This window comes from Numida meleagris, chromosome 16, assembly GCF_002078875.1.
Source record: "Numida meleagris isolate 19003 breed g44 Domestic line chromosome 16, NumMel1.0, whole genome shotgun sequence".
Taxonomy (NCBI): Eukaryota; Metazoa; Chordata; class Aves; order Galliformes; family Numididae; genus Numida; species Numida meleagris.
In genome coordinates, this window is record NC_034424.1 from 8666234 (window position 1) to 8689788 (window position 23555).

A 23555-nucleotide genomic window follows, 5' to 3' on the forward strand; every position below is an offset into this window, starting at 1 on the left:
CGGCCCTCGCCCCCTGCCCGGTACCGGTCCGCGCGCGGTGCCGCCCCGCCGCTTCTCGCCTCCCACCGGCGGGAGAGCTACGGGGGCCTCCCGCGGCCCGCCCTTTCCTCCGTCCCTCCCGCTGTGGTGTTCCCGGGCCCTGCGGGCGCCGGCCGCGCTGTGCCCGGGGCAGAGCCCTCCCGCCGGGAGCTGCCCTCAGCCGGGCCCGGGGCGGGGCAGGCCGCGGCGCTCCCCGCGACCCGCTGTGCTCCGGGGCCGCCCCGCGCGCCCGCTGCCCCCGCTCCGGGGACTCTGCCGGGTCCCGATCCGCGGCGCTCCGTCGTCTCCAGAGCCCTTTTCTGCCCCGCGTGCCGCCGTTTCGCTCGGGTTTTCCCTTCCTGTTGGCAAGTACGTGCCGGAGCCCAGCGGGTCAATGCCAAGGGCCGCGTCGGGTAGGGGCGGAACGGAGTGTAAATAAACGGACAGCCCGCATTCGGGTTAAAAATCCGTCTTGGTAGTGATGAAGCGAGAGCGGAACCGGTGAAAATAACATTTGTGGGTTTCCTCTGCGCGGTTCTGCTCGGGTTGTTTGTGGGGAGGAGGAGAGGGCGACGGGAGAGAAGTTTGCGAGAGAAAGGAGAAATCGCGTTTATTGCTAAAACACGAACTGGGGACCGAGTAACGCGAGGCTGTGCTGCTACGTGCAGCTGGGGCTGCGCTCCCGAACTCCTTCTCCTGGGGGGCTTTGTTGAATGGCGATGCAGTTGGTGACATTCTTGTCTACTTTGTTAAAAAAAAAAAATGCTTGACTGCAGCGGGCACATCAGAAACGCTGTGGTTTTACTTTTAAAGTAAACTGGTTTTACTGAGCATAGAAAGGTCAAGGACTTGAGCAGACTTTATTCTGTGTACACAGCAAGCCCGTTAACGAATTGAGGCTGGCGTAGGGCTTTCCTTCTCTTTCCAACTCCAAGGGGGGGCAGCTTCTAGCAGCATGTATTGCGTGGAACTCAGTTTTTTTAGCTCTCTCACAGCGTGTTCTTAAAGCGCAGTGTTTTTCTGGTGAGCGGAGCGCTGCGTTCACGTGAATCCTGAGGAGAGGGGTGCAGAGGGACCCGGAGTGTTGTCCCCTGGCTGGGTGCCCCTGCCCCAGGCTCCTGCCCTGCGCATGGCCGTGCCCGGTGCAGGTGTGGTGTGCATGGGGCTCTCCTGGGCAGCTCCCCCCACGCCGCTCTGGGGTGGGCTGCCTGAGGCAGCGGCTGCGTTTCTTTTCTGCACTGCGCTTTCCCGGGGCCTGCAGTGTGTTTCTGGGACTGGGGGATCCGCTTGGTACAAGAACCTAAAGTTAGTGTTCTCTCATCTGAGTTCAAATTAAGTTTAAAAGCAAAATTATGACTCTGCTACGGAGTGTTAACAAAGATTGCATTAGCTGAACTCCTGTGTGTTGTCTGATTCCTGGTTTTGCGTGAAATGGGCGATGATTTCGGCAGCCCCTGCGATCTGTGCCTTGCTGTGCCCACGGGGCAGTGGGGCTGCGTGCTGAGGCAGCGTTACCTCCTGGCAGCGTCGCTCTCGAGGCTCGTGGGAACATCTGTGGCTGTCAGAGGCTTTTAAAATGCTCAGAAAATTTAGCATTGTAGTTGCTATTTGTATATAATTTGCTCTCTTTAGTCATCCAAAATCTTTATTTTCACATGCGGTATTCCAGTGGTTTTATTGCTTCGTTCTGACTGCAAACTGCTTCTCATTGCCTTTGAGAATGTTTTACACAGGGAAGGTGAGGCTGCGGCTGTTTCCTTGAAGGAGTGGTGGGTGAAGATCAAACATAGGGTTATGCAGACCGAGCGTGTGATACGTGAGAAGAAGGAGGTTGCTGGTGGTTGATCTTCCTTGCGTGTTTTTTTTCCCACAGCTGCAATAGAATACTGCTGCAGGTGTATGCTCAGGAGAACTCAAACCACAGCTCCTTTCCCACGTCTGTCAGTGTGACACCAGTTTTGGTCTTACAGTTTCTTGCTCTGCTCAGACAGAAAATCTGGGCAGCTGCCTGTCAGACAGTGCTGTGCTTTAGCATTGACCAGGCTTTTTTTCAGGACTGACTGTATTTATAAAGCAATAAAAGTGCATTATTTGAAAGTGAGGGGGGAAAATATCACAGGTGTCGAAGCCTGTAAAGAGCCAGGAATCCAAAAGAATTGTTTGGCGTAAACCAGCTTTGGGAACTCCTTCATGAAGCTTCTGAACTGAGCTACAGATTCCACTGTTCACACTGGCTGAGTTGCAGATAACAAAATCCAGGGAGGTAGAACTTCTGCTTACGTTGGACTATGGTTGTTATTGTTGAGTTCTGTTATGACAGAGAAATAGAAGCAGCAATGTTGTTACTTTTGATGATGAATTTATAAGGAGTCATTCCCCTCAGTGTCCTGGCTGAGTGCTACTCTTGTATTTCATGATTTTTAACACTGTATGTAGTGGGTTTTTATTATTTTTAGCATTATTAGGATTATTTTAGAGGATATAGGTTTGTTCTGCATGCCAAGCTTTTTAACTTCGTTGTGTATGGTAATTTTGTTTTCAGTAATTTAAGTCATGTTCCTGTATCATTCTTCTCTACCTGGTGCATCCCTCAGGTACACTGTGCTCTGTGGAACTGCTGTAGGAACTGCTTCAGAAGTGTAGAAGCTGAAAGGGTTTTGAATGAGAAAAGATCACCTTTCCTTTCTAGTTTTGCACGCTTGTTTTCATATTTATTCTCACTTCTACCCTGAAAACCCCAATCTTTTTTTTTTTTTTTTTTGTATTGAATTCACTTCTAAATTCAGTGCTACTTCTGGTGCTGACATGAGGGGAACTGCTGTTCTAAGCAGCTGGAGTTCGCAGCTGAAACCTTGTTTTCTTTTGCTTTCCTTCTGGCTTGTCATGCTACTGTGGACATTCTAAATACTGCAAACCAGGCGCCCCTTGGAAGTGGAGTGAAGTAGCCCTGGTTGTGTGTGGTTTGCTTCCCTTGTTGCAGTGTTACAAGGTTTCGTTTGGGCCTCGCTCTTTCTCAGCAATGTAAAATGGAAGGTTTTATTTTTTATATACTGTTTTCTTCAGTCTCTTTTAAATTTATTCTGACAGTACTTGCAAGAAAAATTTTGATTGCGAGTTGCAGGCCAAGTGCCAAATACTTGAGAAGGGGTAGGAAAGTAGAGGACCAGGTTGAGGGGCATAGTGGGGATGGGTTGATGGTTGGACTTGATGACCTGAGAGGTCTTTCCCAACCTTAATGATTCTGTGATTCTGAAGAACAAATATTTTATAAATCTATTGAACTATTCTTGAACGTTGGTGGGTTTGTCTTGCCGTTCCATGAGGTCTTAGCATGACGCATGGTGTCTTTGGTGTTAGATTGACATAATCTTAAATAGCCAGAGTAAGGAGGCTGCTACAGCTGGGTGGTTGCTTAAGAGATAAACAGGAGTACTTTTAAAATGTAGCTTGGTTCTTGGACTTGCAGTGTGTAACAGCCGCAAGCATAGGGTGAAGGAGAATCATACTGAGAATTAGAAATGTAAACAAAACTGAAAGCAGTGACCCAAGAGCCAGCCACGTTGCTTTCCTCCTTTGCAGTGTTTTCCAATGGTCTATTGCGCGGGGAGAGGCCAGGAAACCTGTTTAATTACACAGATGAGCAGAGAAGTTTAAAAAAAAAAAAAAAAATGCCTCTGAGTATGCATTGTGCTCAGGTGTGTGTCTCCCATGGAGGTGTAAAGACACCTCCAGGCAAATGCATTACTGAGGTGTAGTTCTGTGTCAGGGACAAAACTAGGTGAAAGCTCATATGTTATTGGCATTGAAACAAACCAGTCTCTTTCCCTGCAAGGGCTGAGACGTCGGTTTCTTCAGAGAAACCTTAGAACTGGAGGCCAGCCCTTGGCGGGGGTCTTTTCTCCCGACTGCCCGCGCTGCGAGAACAGGTGCTCCGGTGCCGGGGTGGCTGCGGGCGGTGCTGGATTGCTGTCCCCGCTGCTGCTGTTCTCGCTTTTTGATTTCACAGGAGCCCTGAGCTGGCTGCAGTCATCGCTCTGCTGGGCTTTGATGCGCACCCTGCTGCACCAGAGTGCTTCAACGAGCTCAGAGGCTTTCTGCTGTGTGGTTTGCCATTGTAAGTTTTCAATTCAGGTAAAGCAACCTGTGAGGCGATCTGCCTGAAACAGGGATATGAAGCAGTAGGGGAAATAAAGGGCATGGAAAGCAAAGTAAGGGAATATGGAAATTCTGGCCAACTTCAGATGGTATTTTAGTGTTTTTAGTATTTTAAGGCAGTGCTTTTGCACCTGAACTGTTTGGGCATTAATCCCAACCTCTGTTGCTGGTTCCAGAGGTATTGGGCAATATGGTGCATCACGAATAAACAAAAGCTTCTTACAGTAGTCTTCTGCATTGTCCTCTTTCCTGTGCTTTCTTATCTTGTGCAATATCAGTAAGACTTTTGCTCAGTGTAAAGTTGGCGAAGTTGGGCTAATCGGGACCTTCTGCTGTTGCAATTCTGCGTTGTGAAACTGCTGCAGGGGTTGGGCTGAACCAGCGGTGCCCCTGCACCCAGCGCGTCCCATTGGCAGCGCGCTGCCACAAGAACGAGCGTGTGAAAGTGCCGCGCGATTTTCCTGTAACTGAAGTTAATGCTGGCGAAAGGTGTTGGATTGAAAGAGTTTGGAAATAGGTGAAACTAACACTTCAAGACAGGCACACAATGGCAAAATAAATTGCTGAATTGATCCTTGCCTTGGTGATATTCACAGCTGGGTGTGATCAAAGCCAGCCCTTCTGCTTGTGCTGTCTTCATGTGGCAGATGAGTTTGCACCGTTTGAATGAAAACAGTGCAGCCGAGGGGATTTGTGTTTGCAGCTCACTTTTATTCTGTGATTCAGTATATTTGATTTTAGTTATTTTCAGATCCTCTGTAGATGATGCGATAAGGAACTTCTTCAGAAATTAAACAGTGCCAACTTTAAAAAATGAGAACCGTGCTCTACCTTTAAGGTATCTGCACCTCATGTCATGGCCACGTACAGTGGTGAAACTTCTCAAACACTACGTTTCTCAGCCAGTAATTTTCACTAAAAGTCAATGCATCTTTTCAGATGATATGTAAATATTATACGTACTTTTGAACATGAAAGCCAGTGATCACAGGGATATATTAACGAACAACCCACGTCCATTATTCGTCGTACCCAGCGCTTCTGTTGCCCAGTGTAAGGTTTTTCAGGACCGCGAAGGGACTCAATCGCAAGAGCGATCAGGTTAAAAATAACCCAGAGGAAAAAAAGTGTTGTCATCCTGGCAGATGTTCAAGTCATGTTGGTGGCTGTGGAGGGGGAGAAGGGTATTGATAGAAAAGAAAAAAGCAGGCTTTGCTATTTTCAGATGCTTTGTTCTTGGTTCAGAGAGGAATGTGATGAGTTGTGCTGGACAGACCTGCTCGCTGTGTCTGGCTGCTCTGCTGCTCCCTGGTTGGGACCGTGCTCCTCCGAGTGGAAGGCAGAGCTTGGGTTGAAAAGGTGCTTGGGTTTGGGTGTGCTTGGGATTATGTAAAGACCCAAGCTGTTGTGATAAGGGTGTGATTGGGTTTCTGGGAAATTTCATCAGCCGTTTTTATCACCGCAGTCTGTTTTGAGCCATTGATTCTGAGAATCTGTGTTGTAGAGTTCAAGGTGTGCAGCTGAACTTCACCTTTTGTTCCTTTCTTCACGTATCTCTCAGTGCCAGTTCTAGCTTTTTAAAATCCTGTTTTGGCTCTGATTCTCAGTACTGATCCAGCCCACGCTGTTCTTCCTGCTTCTTGGAATCTTTTATTGTTCCTTACAGTACAGAAGATTCAGCGTAGACTCAGAGTACTGTATGTCCCACGGTTCTAGAGCATCTTTAGTGCAAAATACCAAGGGTTGGATCTAGCTCTTTTCTGGGAGCTGGGAATGTGGCTGTGGTGTGCTCCAATAGCTACAGAAATTGTTGTGGGGTATTTTTGTTTGAACATAGATGAAGAGAGTTGGATTATCCGAAGAAAGGAAATGGGCTGTATAGTTCTGGCCTTAAGTCCCATGTCACCAAATGTAGCAGATGCTCCAAGGGCCCATTTTGTGCTATGAGTAGAGCAGTGTCCGACACAATCATGAAATACTGCAGAAAGATGCATTAACTTCCCATTTGTGAGCTGTGGAAGCCAGTGATCTAATAGAAGCGTTCTTCTTTGCAAAATGAAAGCAGGACCATTAGTGTACACTGACAGAAGAGTTGTAACTTGGTTATGCTGTCAGATGTGTTACGTTTCTTTTTTTATAACTAGCGAGCAGGTTTCTGAAGAGAAACATTTGAGCATTTTAGTATGAAGTTTATATAAGTATTTTTATGATTTTTGTTTTTCAGGAGTTTATAAAATATTTAATCTCATTCATGAGTCGAACTTCCTTTTTAAGTCATGGATGACAAGGCTTCTGTTGGAAAAATCAGTGTCTCTTCAGACTCGGTATCCACTCTTAACAGTGAAGATTTTGTCTTGGTTTCCAGGCAAGGGGATGAAACACCATCTACAAATAATGGTAGTGATGATGAAAAAACAGGACTGAAGGTAAGAATTAATCACCTGAGTTTGTTCTCTATTCTTCTAAATCAAACTAACCATAGAAGAGCTTAAAGAGGGACTTCTTTATTGTGGAAAACTTGACAGAAAGGAGAACTTATTCAAGAACTGATTTTGCCAGTAGTTTCTACATTTCTTTTGCTGATGTCAAGGTGATAATCAGGTTTTGTGTAAGAGTTTTATCCATCACTACCTGTGGGTTGGTTTTTTTCCCCCACTTAATGGAATCCTTTATGAAGTCTTTCGGATGAAACGATGTTAAGAACTTGAAACTGTGATTTCCTCACAGCTTTCAGGTAGAAAGCAATATTTATACACATTTGATTTGAACGTATTTTTTAATTCAAATACATATTAAAGTTTTCCCCAATGTGAAACATTCTCTTTAAGAATTGTAGAAGTGTAGTTATAACTAACAACTTGACATGAATCTGAGAATACAAGCTTACGTGGGTAGGCTTCTGTGAATTGGAAGGGCATTGACATCTTCTCACTTTTAAAAGGGTATTTCTGGAAAGAGACCTTCGTCACTTTTTTTCTTTTTTTCAACTTCTTGAAGAAAATCTTTCAGTATATATTTCACCAGCCTTTAAGCAAAGTGACTCTAATAAGGTGGTCACTCAGAATTCTGTCTTTTTAATGTGTTAAAAGCTGGACATTTCCTGTAGTGTTACAAGTTAGTGTGTTCTTGGTGGGAGATGGAAAAACCTATTCCACTGTTACAAGAGACTGAAAACTACAGTCACATCTATGTCTTCAAAATAATGTCTTGAAAGACAATAAGAAATTGTGTTCCATCTGGTGGACTGGGTGTTCCTCTTTTCCTTAGCAGCAGTTGGAACAGAGGCTTTATTGAACATTTCTTGATGCCTTTGCTTGTCTTTTACTTCCAATTGCTTTCTTTGCTTTTCTTTCATTGATTTGAGTCCCACACAATTCGGACTGGCTTAGTGGCCATTTTCTTTTACAAAAGAGACTTCCAGTTAATTCTGTTTCTTAAGTCTCAAGATCTTTTGTTTAATCTGGCAAAAATGTTCGCTTACATTTTATTGCAGTTGCAGAATTTTGTATTTTCACCTCATGGATGGGTAGTCTGCAAAAATTTGAAATTTCTTCAATAATCAGCATGGTGTTCTGTAAAACCTGCCTAAAGACTGCAACCTGATGCAAGACTGTAACCTCATGCCCATCTTTGTAGATGCTGCGTATACCAGCAGCTATAAATACTTCAGAATGCAGTGTGGTTTCCATCCGTAGTGGTCCTTACCTTGGGAATGCCTGTGTAGTGTAGTAGTGATTTACCTCACGAAGTCACATTGCGTCGTTTGAGACCCCAGGGGACAGTCACAGTGTACCACATTTTTCATTCCTTCCTGTTATTCCCAAACAAAGTTTGGAGATGCAAAATGCCATAGTCTGCAACAGCTCTCAGTGCCCAAGAGAGTTATTTGTACTGCTTGCCTAAGGACTGCCTTACAGTGGCTTTCCTGGTTTGTTAGTATGATGGGATGCATCTTGCTTAGTACAATCAAAGTGTTAAAGAGACGTGTGTATAAAGTCATCTTCATAAGGATTGCAAGTATTTCAGAGAAGAATACCTTAACCAATTTCAGACTGACCCTTGAAACTTCCTACTCAAATTTTATGTATATGTTTACATCCAAAGTGGTTTATAAAAAGCTGGCTCCAGGCGTGCTCAACCTCTTGATGGGTAAAGAAGAACGTTAGCTCTGCTGCTTCCTGATGATCAGCACTTGGACAGGAAAGTTGTGCTGTTCCCTGGCTTGGTGCTAAATGTCACAGGGTTTTGCAGGTCTTAAAGATAAGCTTCTTTCTGAATTTGGTGCCAGGACTGAGCACAATCCCTGAACCAAGTGATTCACCTTGAGCCTTTCCATTTCCCGACGTTTGAGCATACGTACTGCTCCACTATTGGCTGTAACCTGTGTGATTAATGGAAACGTTATACCTTAGATAAGCAGTCGGTGTGCAGTTTAAGTTCTGTCAATAGGAGAATTCCTGCGTAACCTCCTTCCTTCTGCTTAAGGCTAGAAAGACCTTTTAGCTGGCCGTAAGGTCAGAATTAGTTTTCTAGTATTTTTCTACAAGAAAATAGAGACACTACTCCAGAATTTAGCTTTATTCTTTATCCTTTTTTTAGCCTGCAAATAACCTTCAATAACACAGTAAAACTGTCTACTGGAACTGTTTATCTGTGTGAACAGATAAATGGAGTTCTGAAGGTTATCAGAGAACTGACTGTTGAAAGTACTGCCTCAGTGTTATGTAAGTGTTAAGGAATGTGTGGAAACAATATAACTACAAAATGAGACCTGAAGTTAGGGATTTCATAGGAACAAACAGAGAGAAGGGTTTTTTAAGGTAGAAGCAATTGCTTTGATATATGTAACAAGGCTGAATTGTAGGTGTCAAAACCCGTTTGCTATGATGAGCCCACCAAGAGAAACAGAGAATAAGTTTAGGTTTGTGTTTGAGCAGAAGTCTTTTTCTGGTGTTGTTCCTTTAGAAAAGCAGTTTGAGGATCCTACATTTGCTAAATGCAGTCTGATGATGGTGCTGGAATCTAGGCTTGTGTTTGCAGAATGTGGTAGGCTGCCAAATTTGTAGATGGATCTGAAGCCTTTCATTGTGAGTCCTTTGCAAAGTTAGAGTTCTAGGTGATAGTACCATGAACTGAGCTAGTGCACAGCAGAGTCCAGGAGCACATCACTGAGGAGAAGGCAATAATCTACCCTACACAATGCTTTGTGGCGCTGTAAAGAAGGTTTTGGAGGAGGCTGTACACTATGTAAAAGTTAAGGTCAAATTAGTTTATGCTGTTGTGAAAAATAGAGAAGCTGTCATCCAGGCTAAATGGTTTCTGTCCTCCATCTCAAGCAGACCTAGATGAAAGTACTTATTAGATCCACATTGCTTATTCATTGCTGCCATTAGCTCTGCTCCACTCTTCTGTGCTGCCTCTTACTCCTTTGGGGACTGCAGCAGAGTTTCAAACAAGTTTACACCCCATGTTCGCTGTTCCCACAGCGTGGCGAATTGATAGGGTTGTGCAAGACTGGCTGAGGTGAAGTTGGCCTGTGTTCTTATTTTAGGCCTTATTTCTTGGGCAACTGGTTTGTTGCTGTTAACTCTTGGGATTATGAGAAGAACAGAAATCCTTCAGTCCAAAAGTGTATTTGATGCTGCTTTCAGAGTTTTTTTGGTGGGTAGCCTGGCTTGAGAAGGAAGGCATTTCTAAAATTACGTTTTAAATGAGGATTCTGATTTTGAGCTTGAGTTCTTGGAATGTTTACTAGAAACATTCTACTCCGTGGGCTGTTACTCTTTGCTGATGCTGTGAACTTCACCTGTATGTTTTTATGCTATACTTGTCTTTGTATCTTTGTGTTTGTTAGAATAGTTAAATCTAGACTTTCCTCAATTCTTAAAATATACAGAAGCAGGCATTGGCCTTGCTTTTCTTTGCATGAAACTTAACGTTTAAGTTGGATCCACGCCGTGCTTCAGAGCTGTGTTCTGCTGCTCGTACATAGCATTACTTTTTATGTAAATCTCCCCTGTCTTTTTCTTCCTTTGTTGGCCTGTTTCCTGTAGCTCTGTAAGCAGCTTGAACTTGTGCTTTACTTGTTCCTGCTACCTTTAGGAACTTTTATTTCCAAGGTCATGTTTTAGTATATAAGTGTAATTTATTAATACAGATTGTTGTACCAAATACAGTAGCTTGGTGTTCAGAGTTGTTTGACTTGTAATTCTGAGCAGACGAGATAGATGCCAGTTTGTGCTGGAATTTTAAGTTCCTTAATATATAGATTCTGTAAAAACAGAAGTTGCTTCACTATTTTTAGTGTATAGGCTTTAAGGGGGCTGGTAGGATGTTTTCATTGATCCATTATATTTTGTTGCAAAACATATAAATTGTGTACAGTAAAACAACATGTGGCATATCTTCTTCCATCATCATCTTTTGGAGGAATGTCTGCATAAACCTGAATAATAAACTTGATACTTAAAGAGATTATGCCTTTGACCGCGTGCTTGTGCAAGATTCTTTTAATTGCTTCTACGATGAATCATCAAAAACAATATTAACATTGAGATGAAAATTTCACACCACTTAGGCTGCTGCACGCTTTCCTGTTGGCTTCAATGAGTACAAGGTCAGGCTGAAGATGAGTGTTAGGAAGTAAACATGACTTCTCCTCAGCACAGTGTCATAATCCTATTCCAGATTCTTCTCTTACTGTGAAACCTTGTGATCTTACCCATGAACCACTTAGCATATTTAATTATATTTTATCCTTCCTGGTACCATTGTGAGAATTGAAATAGACCATTGTACTGGGGGCTTGTCTAAGTTTCCTCTGCCATAAGCCAGCCTTTGTAGCTGGTGACTATAGACTAGTTAAAAGTAATCTCACTTTTTCCAGTACGAGGAAATTCCTACGTTCAGCTCCATTTGTTAGTTTGTTAAAGCAGGGAGGATATAATCTGATCTGGTGATCTTAATTGAATGATCTTTTGTGTCCCAACTCTGTTTGTGGCTTTTAGATTGTTGGGAATGGAAGCGAACAGCAGCTGCAGAGGGAACTTGAAGACGTGCTGATGGATCCACCTATGGAAGATCAGTCAAGTGACCGAGACCATGGCGATGAAGTTAGGACTGATGGTGATGGGGAAGAACCTGTTGTCCTTGAAGCTTCAGCATCTTCTACCATTAACCCAGTGTCGGTGGCAGGACTCCAGAAACCAGAAATGAGTTTGCCAGTGAAACCATCCCAGGGAGGTTAGAAAAAAATGGGGAATACCTGGTGGTATCTTCTGAAATAGCTTTATCTGGGGAAAGACAATTTTAGGTACAGGTGTGTCCAATTGTCCCTGTTTCTCATTAAAATCACCTAATGCAGGTTGGGTGATTTAAGAATTACCGTATGCTGAACCATTCTCTCCACTGAAAACACTTTCTGTACTGTCCTTGTGCAGAAATGTTATGGTTATTTGGCTGGTTGTATAAAATATTAATCTGTTTATCTTGTCTATACAGCTTACTGCTATAGGGAAAATTGGTGCACTCATATTGCAGAGCTCTCTGAGCGAACTGATTGTAGAGTTTGGATGGCAGTGTTCTCTGCTGTCAGAACTTGCTTTCGGGCAGGGTTTTTCTGAACTGTTTTGGTCTGACCTGTCTTTCTGTAATGTGTTTCTTAGTTGCTTTTTACATGAGGTTAATCAATCTCTGATAATTTACTTAAGTATGCCTTCTCTTTTTTCTTATGTTCAACTTTGTCTTATGCTAGACTGTGGGGATTTGAGCCCTTTTACACCTGTGACTGATGAGGACAGTGTGGTGTTCAGCAAGCTCACCTACTTAGGCTGTGCCTCTGTGAATGCTCCCCGGAGTGAAGTGGAAGCCCTCAGGATGATGTGCATCTTACGAAGCCAGTGCCAGATTTCTTTAGATGTGACTCTCTCAGTGCCTAATGTCTCTGAAGGAACAGTGAGGTACAAAGCTCATTCGGTTGTACTCTGACTTTGTCCATTTAGTATTGTTATCTTCTAGCAAAGGAAACAAGTTAACGTTTTATCTGGGAGAAGTCCTGAGCGACTTAGGATTTATTTTAGTGGAAAAAGTGGATTTTAAAGAGATCTGTGAAAAGTGAGGCTTCAAATTTGTTTACCAAAGACGTTTTATGGCCAAGGGTCTGTATGAAATACATTGGTGACCCAGGATGCCGCAAAAGCCGTGGTGGGTGTGGGTATTGATAAACACTTCGGAAATAGCCTGAGAAATATTTGGTTTGTAGGGCTGGATAGCTGCTGGTACACAAGGCTTAGCAGGGATGAGGCTATCCACTTCTGTATATTGGTTAGTTGCTGGATGACGTATATTTTCCAGTACTACTGAATTGTTGAGGCTTGCAAGTTAATAGCTGGCCGAAGTAATTCTTCTGAAACTGCAGGATTTTTTTTTCTCTGTTTCTCTTTTTACAGACTTTTAGATCCTCAGACGAACACAGAAATAGCAAATTATCCAATCTATAAAATCCTTTTCTGTGTACGAGGGCATGATGGGACCCCTGAATGTGATTGCTTTGCTTTCACTGAAAGCCACTACAATGCAGAACTCTTCAGGATTCATGTCTTCCGATGCGAGATCCAAGAGGCTGTAAGTTGAATCCTTTTGTCAAGTAATTATGTAAACATAAAAGTTATTTCCAAGATAGAGTAGAATTCTATCAGGCACTTCAGAAGTAATACAATTCATTACTTTTCATACCTCAGATATGAAATGAGAATGCATGTTTAATGTTCTGTCCTTTAAAGAAGTCTAGGAAAAGTTAGTTAGACCTACAGCTGCAAGCACTTTTATACAGTTATTTCTCATTGTGTTAGTAAGTGCAAATTCAGTTTTCAGCTGCTACATTCTGTTCACTGGTGTATTCCTGATCTTTCTTTGTTGCTGTGTAAATGCAGGTGAGCCGAATACTGTACAGCTTTGCCACTGCCTTTCGTCGTTCTGCCAAACAAACCCCGCTCTCAGCCATTGCCACCCCTCAGACTCCAGACAGCGATATTTTCACCTTCTCTGTGTCACTGGAAATCAAGGAAGATGACGGGAAAGGCTATTTCAGGTATAAGTCCTTCATTCTTGTGCGTACAGCATCTGTTTCTCTTATTGGAAAGCAAGGGAATGGGTCTGCTAGAAGTTGGGTTTTTTTTGTTCTGCTCAGCCTATACACAGTGCCCTTAGATGTTTAATGCAACCATTTATAGTCTCCTGTAATTGCTGAAGTGTCTTTATTTCAGTATGGCATGTCTGCCAAATATTCTGTCTTGTTGAGCCAAATATTCTGACTTGGCTTCCAGCCACAGCTTCAGCAGCACTTCTCTTCTTGGATTTGCATCTAGCTCAAGCTTTATTTATTAAATAAATAAATAAATCACATCTAATAATCCAATGTTTATGCAGCACCTTCTATTGTAGACAATCCAGAGGACTGCCCAAGTGCTAGCAGCTGAAAAATGATTAGCTCAGAGGCTGAGCGTGAAAGATACAGATGGTTCTTGGGCTCAGATGCAGCAGCAGCAATTGCTGGGATGTGTAGCTGCAGCACACGGTGGTACACTCGGTGATGTTCTGTCCTGCTGGCTTGGTACCAGTGTTGGTGTAGCTGCCACTGTGCAGGTAGTATAAAGCCATCCCAGCAGAGCAGAATCCTGTCCACATTGGGCATACTGCACAGGTTTTAATTCAAATAGCTGGCTTTGGAGGTTTGACACTAATTCTTGTATGACCCTTTTGAGTTCAGGTCTGTACTTAGTATACTTATACTGGAATTTAAAAGAACTCTTAGAAAGATGTCTGGAAGAAGCAGTGTTTGCCTCCCTTGTGGAAGAAGAAAGTGATATGCTGCTTTGTATAAGTCATAACATGCAGTTGTTATCTATTAAGTAATATAGAGAATCAATATTTAGAAACTTTCTTAAAATGCTGCTGGAAGTCTCACAAGAATTAGCTGTACAGTGTAAACACTGCAATTTTTATTCTGAAAACTAAATGTGCTTGGTTTTCACCTAATTATGATAAAATATTATCTCTTAATTACGTTGCCGTTTCTTTCATGTTACTGATGATAGTGTGCACAGAAGAAAGATCTTGAATTCGTTAGAATAAGAAGCTGGCTTCACCAAAGGTCTGATGCTGGTTTTGATACATTCAAGGAATACAGATAAATGATGTTCTGAATATTTTTTTTTCCCTTTCTGGTAAATAACAGTGCAGTTCCCAAAGACAAGGACAGGCAGTGCTTTAAACTCCGCCAAGGAATCGATAAGAAGATAGTGATTTATGTCCAACAGACAACTAATAAGGAGCTTGCTATTGAGAGGTAATTATATAAATTAAAAAATATATCTTTATTTGAAGTTTTTGTGCTCTGTCTTCCGAGACAGCAGCTTAATAACTGTTTTATGAATACTCTGTGTAACTTAATTCCATGCCTGTGAGTTGAATGGAACTGTGCCGAAAATCTGATTGGTTTCTCCAGCGTGTGTGGTAGGGGGCACAATGCAGGCACAATGAAATCTTGCTCAGATCTGCTTGTTGAGTCAGTGGTCTTATCTCCTCTAACCTGTTCAAAAACATTCCTTTCTTCTTGGTTACATCTGAGAATGTTTCTTGTGCATGTGCTTTGAATCTGCTGCAGTCTGGAATTCTAGAATATGAAGCACCTGTGTAGGGAAGAGGAGAGTTCAGACTTCAAATCTTTCTCTTCACAGAAATAGGCAATTTTTGATGTCTGACAGAGTTTAGTGTTTTTTGTAATACAGAGAAAAGATGCAGCTTCTGCCAAACTCTGCAGTCTGACAAAAAGCAGGAACTTTGTGAAGTGTGATAAACCAGAGGATGGAGTGGAATATACCTCAGTGGGTGGTATTTAAGCAAAATAAAACCATAAGAGATGGATCCTTGCACTTCATGTGGAATTTCCTGATTCTTGTCGGTATCAAATGTTAAATTCTATGCAAATGTGTCTCAAACCACCCAACCAAAAAAACGAAAAGAGCAGAACGGAGGCAGTATTGCCCTGCCTGCGGAATAGGGAGCCCTTGTTAGGAGATTCTGTCTGACACGCATTTATCTTTGCAAACAAAGATAATTGAACTGTTCAGGCTACTGTAGGCAGGATAAAATTATAGTGTATATATTCTTGTGAAATTTTGCTTGACATTTTTAGTATTGGCTTGACATTGTTTTGGTTGATGTGCTTGATACTGGTCTCAAATGTCAAGAATTGTTGACATTTATTACTGCATTTGTGGGCTGCTTGTGGTGTGTGATGGAATATTTAGACAAGGAATGCTTATGGTTTGTTTATAAGTAGTAATTTTTGCAGATTAATTTCTTTTGCTTGACTTTGCAGATGTTTTGGTCTCCTCCTGAGCCGTGGGAAAGATGTTCGGAGTGGTGACATGCACCTTTTAGATTTGGTAAGGGTCTTTTATTAACAAAATCTAATAACTTATACTATGATTGCTTGTGATCTCAGGATAGACAGAAAAGATTTAGATACATAGGCACACTTGTTGTGGGTTGATGCTGTACCTCATGCTCTTGTGTTGCCCTGGAAAATTGGGTTGAATCGTTACTTCTGTTTTTATTTTCACAGATGATCTCTGTTACAGGACCATGCAAAATGAACTTCACATGCTTGCCCTTTTCTCACCTCTGCTGGAGCTGTTCTATGTAGCTGAAGCTCTTGTAATATAGAAGTTGCTTTAATTTAAATAAAGATTCATAAGCTTCCTTTTTTCCAGGAGTCGATGGGTAAAAGTTCTGATGGGAAATCATATGTGATCACTGGTAGCTGGAATCAAAAATCTCCACACTTCCAATTTGTAAATGAAGAAACACCAAAAGGTATGAACCTGGCCAGATTTTATCCCTAGTCAAGGTAGATAATTTATACAGGGAGCATTCGATGAATTCTGCTTTCTTTAGGGTACATCCTGCAAGAAGACTTTCTTCATAATATGGCATATACTCTCAGAAACAAAACAGGTATAGAAGAAAAGTCCTGTGTTTAGGAATAGTACGTTGTAGGAATAACTGTATCCTGATGAGAGGCTGTGTAGGTGTGGGGACAGGACACAGCATCCTTGTGCTCTGTTGGAGTTCAAGAATCCCATTGAGAATTGCACTAAATGGACTACTGCAGGCTTCCTCTTCGCTTAGTTTCTGTGATCAATTCAGAATTTTCTGTTCCCAAGTTTTTAATATGAAAAGAAAAAGGATTTTGTACCTATGATAATAACAGTGAAATACTCCAACTGTAATCTGGAAGTAACTGAGGCTGCATTGCTCTCTGGAGTTCTGAAACAGATCTGTCTTTACTTTTGTTAAGATGTCAGCTAACAGATGATCTTTGCAATGTATTGTCGCAGTTAGCTTCCAAAGGTTGGGAAACTCCATGGGAATTGACTGAGCAAAGTCATAAGGGTCAGGTGCTGGGTCCAGTCTGCTGCTACAGTTGACTCCTTTTGGGGCATCGTGGTATATAGTCAGTTTTCTAAATTCACACAGCTGAGGGGGTCTTAACTACTGTTTAGTGAGTTTTTTCTAGATAACTTACTCTTGAAAACAAGTAAAATGTGATTAGGCTCGGTGATAGATCTGCACTGTGGGATATTTCTCTTATTGGTGCTTTGGGATTTCTCTCTAGATAAAGTACTGTTCATGACTACTGCTGTGGACTTGGTGATAACTGAGGTTCAGGAACCTGTTAGATTCATTCTGGAGACTAAAGTCAGAGTTTGCTCACCTAATGAGAGGTTGTTCTGGCCCTTCAGCAAACGGAGCTCTACTGAAAATTTTTTCCTAAAGTTGAAACAGGTAACACTTTTTTTTCTTCTTTTTTAACCTACGATTAATTTGTGATTTGGCAGGGTTGTTTTTCAAAGGTAATTGTGATGTGGTTGATTACACCCATCGAGAGGCAGGCTTATGGTGTAATGCAGAATAAATAGAAATGCGTTGAGGGTAAAGAAAAATTGTAGTTACTAGTGCCTGTCAGCCCTTCAGAATTCCACTGCAGTTTTTTCTCATAGGTTAAAGCAGAGATTTCACACATGCTCCTGGTTTCCCTAGGAGGAAAAAAATACAAGCAATCACAAATAAATCCCTAGAACTTGTTAAAAACTTTACTGCTTCTTCCAACTTACTTTTTTTTACCATATCTGCTTAAAAGGAAAGAATTACTTCTGTCCAGAATACTCATAATAACAATACGAGGCAATAACTTAGTCTCAAAATAAGGCTGGAAAGTTGAAGGTCCGGGTTTCTATAGAGATGATGTACTTGAAGTTGCTGCCATTCTCCTGCTTTAGAAGTTAGTGCTTTGAGCTGAAAGTTCTGGTTAAAGAAGTGGAAAGATACAGAAGCAAACATCATTGTGGATGTATGTGATCTTTCAAGGTTTCATAATTCTGGTTGCGGTGCAAAAAAGCAAGGCTATGGTCCTTCTGATGTCTTGACAACTATTCTTTCTTTAAAGAAGTTCTGAATGAAGTAGGATGCTTTTCTGGGGTGATTTTTCTTTTTTTTCCTCATTCACTTGTCTTAAAATGCTGGCACATAGTGGTAATGTTTCTTGGTAGTAATAAAGATGAGTTTTGCTAAGAATTCTTTTTTGCGTCTGTCGTATGTTTTACTTAAAATATTAATAAACATTTTAGGCACTGTCCTTCTAAATTTCCTTCAAAAATTGGTTGAGATCAGCCTGTTCACTTTGAATATTTTTGAGGTGGAGCATGGAGATGCTGAACTGTTAAGGCTGCTGAGCCATATTTTACTACCCCTAACAGGCACCTTCTCCTCTTGGTGCTTTAAAGGAAGTTTGTCTTACTGAGCTAATTCTGTATCTTTTGTCTTACTAAATTCACAGGCATTGTGACTTATCTCAGCTAATTCTTTTTTTCCAAAGCACTGTCAGACTGTCCAACTTCCACTGTTTACTAATGGAAGATTATCAGAATTCATAGTGGAAGCAACAAATATAGAATGTACTCCTTGATAAGCCTGGAAGGGAAACCTGTTTCTATGGAGCCATGATTAGCCTATTAAAAATACAGCTGTGTAGAGTTGGCTTATCTTACTTTGGCAGTGTTTCTTTATTCGGAAATGGTGAAAGCAGAGACATTTTATTTTCTCAGATTACATTTAGTGATTCAGTAATTTTTAGTTTTGATTCATTTCTCCTCATTTTAAATACTTCAGAGAATAAAACTGAGCATTGGGAGCTTACTGTAGAGCATGATGATAAATTTTATTGCTTTATGACAAAAAAAAATCGTAATTCTTGGACTGCATTAAAATTCGGGAAATATTTCACAAGGAAAACATTTCTTTTTAAAGAAAAAGAAGGTGTGAAAGCACTGAAAATTAAGGAGGAAACAGAATCATGTAATAAACTTTGGAACCCAGCAATTTGTGTGCCTGTGTTCTCAGGACAACGTATGCACACAGCTGACTTGGAAACATTGCTAAAGACAACTGACATAGTGGGAAAATTACATTATAGTTCTCCTTTAGCTCCCACCAGTATTTCCAGAAAATTAGAGAGATTAGACTTCTCCTGAAAGGTATGAGAGTATGCTTATGGTTTGTTCTGTGGCATTAGGATAGAAGTGTTAGCAGGCCTGTGTGATGCATGCAGTGTTCTGCAGGGGTTGAATGTCATTCACTGCAGAATGTGAGTAAAAACATTTCTTTTTCAGCAATTCTATTCCAAAAAGTACTAGGAGAACCTTTATGAAGTAAAATATGGAGGTCTGTGTAGCTTTTCTTGGTAAAGGTAATTCTTTTTCCCTAGATAAAGCAAAAGGACAGAAAGAATAACTCAGACACATTATATGAAGTCGTGTGTCTAGAAAGTGAATCAGAGAGGGAGAGAAGAAAAACTACAGCAAGCCCCTCTCTTCGCCTGCCCCAGTCGGGGTCCCAGGGCTCAATGATTCCTTCCCCTCCAGAGGATGATGAAGAGGAAGGTAAGATATGGCTTGCATGCTTTGAATCTTCAACAAACAAAATACAAAAAAAAAACCCAAAACAAGCAAACAAGAAAACCCGTAGTTGATAAATATTAGTTATGAAACATGTTGAATTCTTTCCAATCAGAATTTGGCCTACTGCTTATGGTTTTTTGGTTTTTGTTTTATTGTTTCCTTGGTTTTAAATCTTGCTTTAATGCAGTGACTATTCAGTAACCAGTACCCCTGCATTCCTGGATCAGCCTCTCCCTTGTCTGACACTTCTGTGGTTTGTCTGTGCTTTGCTCAGCCCAGGCCTCACAAAATCTTCAGTGTGATATATTTGGAACAATGTGAAAAGAGGCTGCTAAAAATTTGGGATTATCATATAGCTTCTGCCCCTCCCTGAGCAGCTGTGAAAAGAGAGTGCAAATGAGAAGCTGGTATTTGAAAATGTAAGCAAGCAGAGTGTTTTAGTGAAGAGGAAAGTATAGACATCTGTAACACGTGAAACCATACCAGGACTTGCCTAGTCTGAACCTTAATGCATTTTCAATATCTTTTTTTTCAATCTCTTAAGCTAAAATGTGGACTAGTTCTGAGTATATAAGCATCTGGCCTTGCAGCGCTGAGCTGGAATATAGATGACTCGAGTTTCTGCTTTTTCTGCTGGCATTTAATGTGACCTTGAGTGAATTGTTTCACTTCTGTGCCTTACTTTCCCTTTATTTAAAAAGCCAACCAAAACCAAATTAGTTTCAAATTTGACTCCTTTGCAAAATGTTAGTCATAAAAAAAAATCTCCAAGCACTATGCTTCTCCAGTGATAGCCTTTGCTAGACCAGGAACAAACATACATACACGCATACATATATGTGTTGGTGTGTGGTTTTGTTGCTGTTTACAGTAGATATAGCATTGCTGACGATTTCAGGTATCAGTTAAGATAGAATTTTTTAATTAAATCTATGCTATTTCATCAATAATGCAAAAACAGTGTTGACTCCTGTATCAACGAAGTGTATTTTTGTATGTGATGCCTCTTGTGAACATTTAAAGATATCTGACAGTACGTAAGTTTAGTACTTGTTTCAAAACAAGTTATGTGACTATGCTAATGTAAGCACTCCCTGCTCAGTTCTCCCTCTAGCTGAAAGTTGGATTCAAAAAGCTGTTTAGTTTAAGGCAGAGATAGTGTCAAAAAGTACTGAGTTTCAAAATAGAAGTACAAAACAGTTCAAGTGAAATACCTTGTGGACTTTCATGGATCTTCTGCTACGTGGCAAGCCACAGGTAATGTCTGTTGATCTCACAGCATCCCCTCTGTTCTGTTGGCAGACAATGATGAACCTCTCTTGAGTGGTTCTGGAGATGTTTCCAAAGAGTGTGCAGAAAAAATTCTGGAGACGTGGGGAGAGTTGCTGTCCAAATGGTGAGTGGCAAAATTGCATTCTGAAAATTAAAATTCAGAATCCCGTCAGCCTGTTTGCTCCTTCTGCCTGGATTTTTTCTTGTTTCCAGAAGCCAACTGAAATTAGTTTGGGTTTAGTCCTCTTTCATCCCCATAACACCCCATATTCTCTGGCTTTGGATTTCTTCAGGGAGTGTTTTAAGTATTTTCAGTTTTGAGTGTGTATTGAAATGCAGTATAGAAATTATTTTATCCTGCTTCCTTAGGTGAGTGTCTGTTAAAATGAGTATGTTACATACATGTAAGCTTGTCTGGAATTTTGTTAAAGAAAAATCTAAACTAAGTAATAAAATAGGTGCATTTTCTTGTCTTTATTTTGCATAGTTCACTTCCATTCCTCTTTGTAATTCTGATTTATTTCACAGCCATTTTTCCCTGCAGCTGTCATATCTTAGTAACTGCAGCTTAAGAATATGGGAGATTTGTACTTGGATAGCAAAGATGCTTCTCCTCCCTTCTCTGAAGGAAGATGGCTCTAGAGCCTGCCAAGAGGGAAGTACATGAGTTCTATTTTTTTTCCCCTACAAAATGCCAATTTATAAAAAGAGCGTTTCTTGACAGTCAAGTTGCTAATGCAACACCTGTTTTCCTTTAATGAAGATTCTTTTAGTCACCCACCTTCAAGTAGCCTGAGTGGTTTTAAGAAACTGATGTTAATTATTGAAAAGTTTAGGGTGTGTGTTTTTGGTGTTTTTTTTGCAAAGGGGGATGACAAGCACAACGTCGTATTGAGCTCAAGTGTGCCGTGTTTCAGCTCTTCCTTCAGTTGTTGCCTTCTGCTTCTTAATGTTATTGACGAGCAGGGTGAGGATTGTACAGCAACCAAGGGTCTTAACAAGGGTATTGGATCTAAGGAGTAGGACAGCAGAGATTAGATGGAGTCATGCACTTTAGCAGAGGGAAAGTACTGATGTGACCTTTTAGCCGGGCCTCATCAGTCTTTAGATTAAGGTTATCACAGCTTAGTATTATTTATCTTCTGTGGTTGATTAGTGCTAATTTAGATAAGAGCTTTTACTGCTAGTTTGGTTTTGCACTGCTGTGTTGGACTTGGTTGATAGGAATGGGTGCATCAGAAATGGACACTTCTGTAAGAAGGGGGGCTGCAGGAAGGTCCTTTTTTCTTCCCTCTCCTGGACTTGTAGAAGAACAGCTGAGCTCTGTTCATTTGCTGCTATGAGAAAGTTTCTTTCAGCTTGAGTGTTTTGTAATTCTTCTGAGGGCTGAAAGATAATTAAGCTACCTGACTCCAATTGAAAATGTTTTGGCAGCTCTAAGAGGATATGAAGTGCTTCTTCGCTAATGCCGGCAACAACAGCTTTAATATGCATTAAAGGGCTTTCCTTCTTAACTAACAATGAGTATTTGGAAATAATGATCCTTGAGCTTTTAACATAAGAGGATTGAAAATCACAAAAATCAGGGTTCAGGTAGTTTCATGCTAGGTTTTTACAATCCTATAATTAGATTTGTATAGCAATTAAATGTGCGCTGGTATTTTGTGATTTCTTAATAACATTTGGCTCATACTTTATAACTGGTGAGTCACAATTTTTTCGTCTCAAAATAGTTTTGAAAAATCCCATAGTGTATGGTCACAGCCTTAAAGTTCAGGGCTGTGTTCATTAGAATTACTGTTGTACTTATTCTGATCTAAAGCCTTAATTTAATAGGCCTTTACCGACTGTTCTTCGATTTTAATATTTTGTATGGTAAGTATTTTATATAAACACATAAAGGTGATATATAAGTTTATAGTTACGGATGTATGTAGATGTAAGTGTAATTGTTATATAAACATGATCATAATTATAATTTTTGTTTAGAGAAAACAGAATGGAGGAAGACTTAATGACGCTAGCTCCTGTGCGATACATGCTCTGATTTAAATGTGCAGGGTGGCCCACGTGGCTCCAGATCATTGTGCTGGAGCTGGAGGAGGGCAGGAAGGATTCCCTGTGTAAAATTGTCAACCATGTGTGTTAGGCTGTTAAGGAAGATTATTAAATACAAGTTTATTAAAAGAATGCAATCAATATAAATTAAGTTCAGCTTTTGCCTTTGTCTATTGGTGCTCTTAATCATTTTACATAGTTTTTTTTGGTTTTTTTTTTGGAACTGCAGAAAAAATATAATTTCTTTGATTTAAGGACTCTGTATTCTGGGCATTTAATGTATGAGCCACAAATGGATTGTTGAGCTTAACTTTCTGTAACTGCATAAATTAGGTTTAGTTTTTACAACTTGCCGTGCTGTAATTTATGAGCTGTCAACCAGTCCCACTTGTAAAAAAAGAAAAATGTTTGGTTGGGAATGGCTTGTGTAACAGTGGAAGCTCTTCAAATGTCTGGGCGTAGTTAGAAAACCTGCAAGGTTTTTTGGTAGTTCTGCTCCAGAAAGGTTGCGTGGTTCCCTGTCCGCTCTGGTGCCGAAGGACCGGGGAGCAATGTCTGCTTCTGCAGAGTGTTTCGTTTTTTGGTGTGGTTTGAGCTTGGTATTTTACAGATGTGGTACCTCTCCCCCAGTTCTAGCTTTTGCTAGTGTTTTTATTATATTTAAATTTCTTAGAAATCAAGGAAACAGTTTGCAAAGTTCTTCTCCAAATCTGTTTTTTCCATAAGTTCTCACTTTGGCAAGAATTTCACTTTTTCTCGACAACATGTGGAGTATCTTCACGTTCCCGTTATCTGGCACGCGTGGCGTTGCACGTCAGTTGTTCACCTACTCATTTATTTCTACATGGGTAATCGTAACAAAGCCTTCCCCTACACCAGGCACCTCAATTTGAGCGTGAGGCCGAAGACGTTGTCGGCGCTGGTGAGGAGCGGTGTCCCCGAGGCCCTGAGAGGAGAGGTCTGGCAGCTGCTGGCCGGGTGCCACAACAACGATCACCTGGTGGAGAAGTACCGCATCCTCATCACAAAGGT

General features: G+C 41.1%; 1 protein-coding gene across 2 annotated transcripts in view; it reads left to right on the top strand.

Moving 5' to 3' along the window:
- RABGAP1 (RAB GTPase activating protein 1) overlaps nt 231–23555 on the top strand; it is a 60784-nt gene continuing 37459 nt past the window's right edge. The window contains exons 1-13 of one of the 2 annotated variants that reach the window (XM_021413775.1): nt 231–387; nt 6398–6599; nt 11181–11415; nt 11927–12131; nt 12621–12795; nt 13104–13261; nt 14408–14518; nt 15554–15620; nt 15948–16050; nt 16853–17022; nt 19001–19175; nt 20496–20589; nt 23403–23553. In XM_021413775.1, the coding sequence (XP_021269450.1) occupies nt 6450–6599; nt 11181–11415; nt 11927–12131; nt 12621–12795; nt 13104–13261; nt 14408–14518; nt 15554–15620; nt 15948–16050; nt 16853–17022; nt 19001–19175; nt 20496–20589; nt 23403–23553 (1794 nt within the window). In that variant the 5' untranslated portion in view covers nt 231–387; nt 6398–6449. Of the gene's footprint in view, nt 388–413; nt 4133–6397; nt 6600–11180; nt 11416–11926; nt 12132–12620; nt 12796–13103; nt 13262–14407; nt 14519–15553; nt 15621–15947; nt 16051–16852; nt 17023–19000; nt 19176–20495; nt 20590–23402; nt 23554–23555 lie in introns of those variants that run through there. The other variant, XM_021413776.1, reaches the window with a different exon arrangement.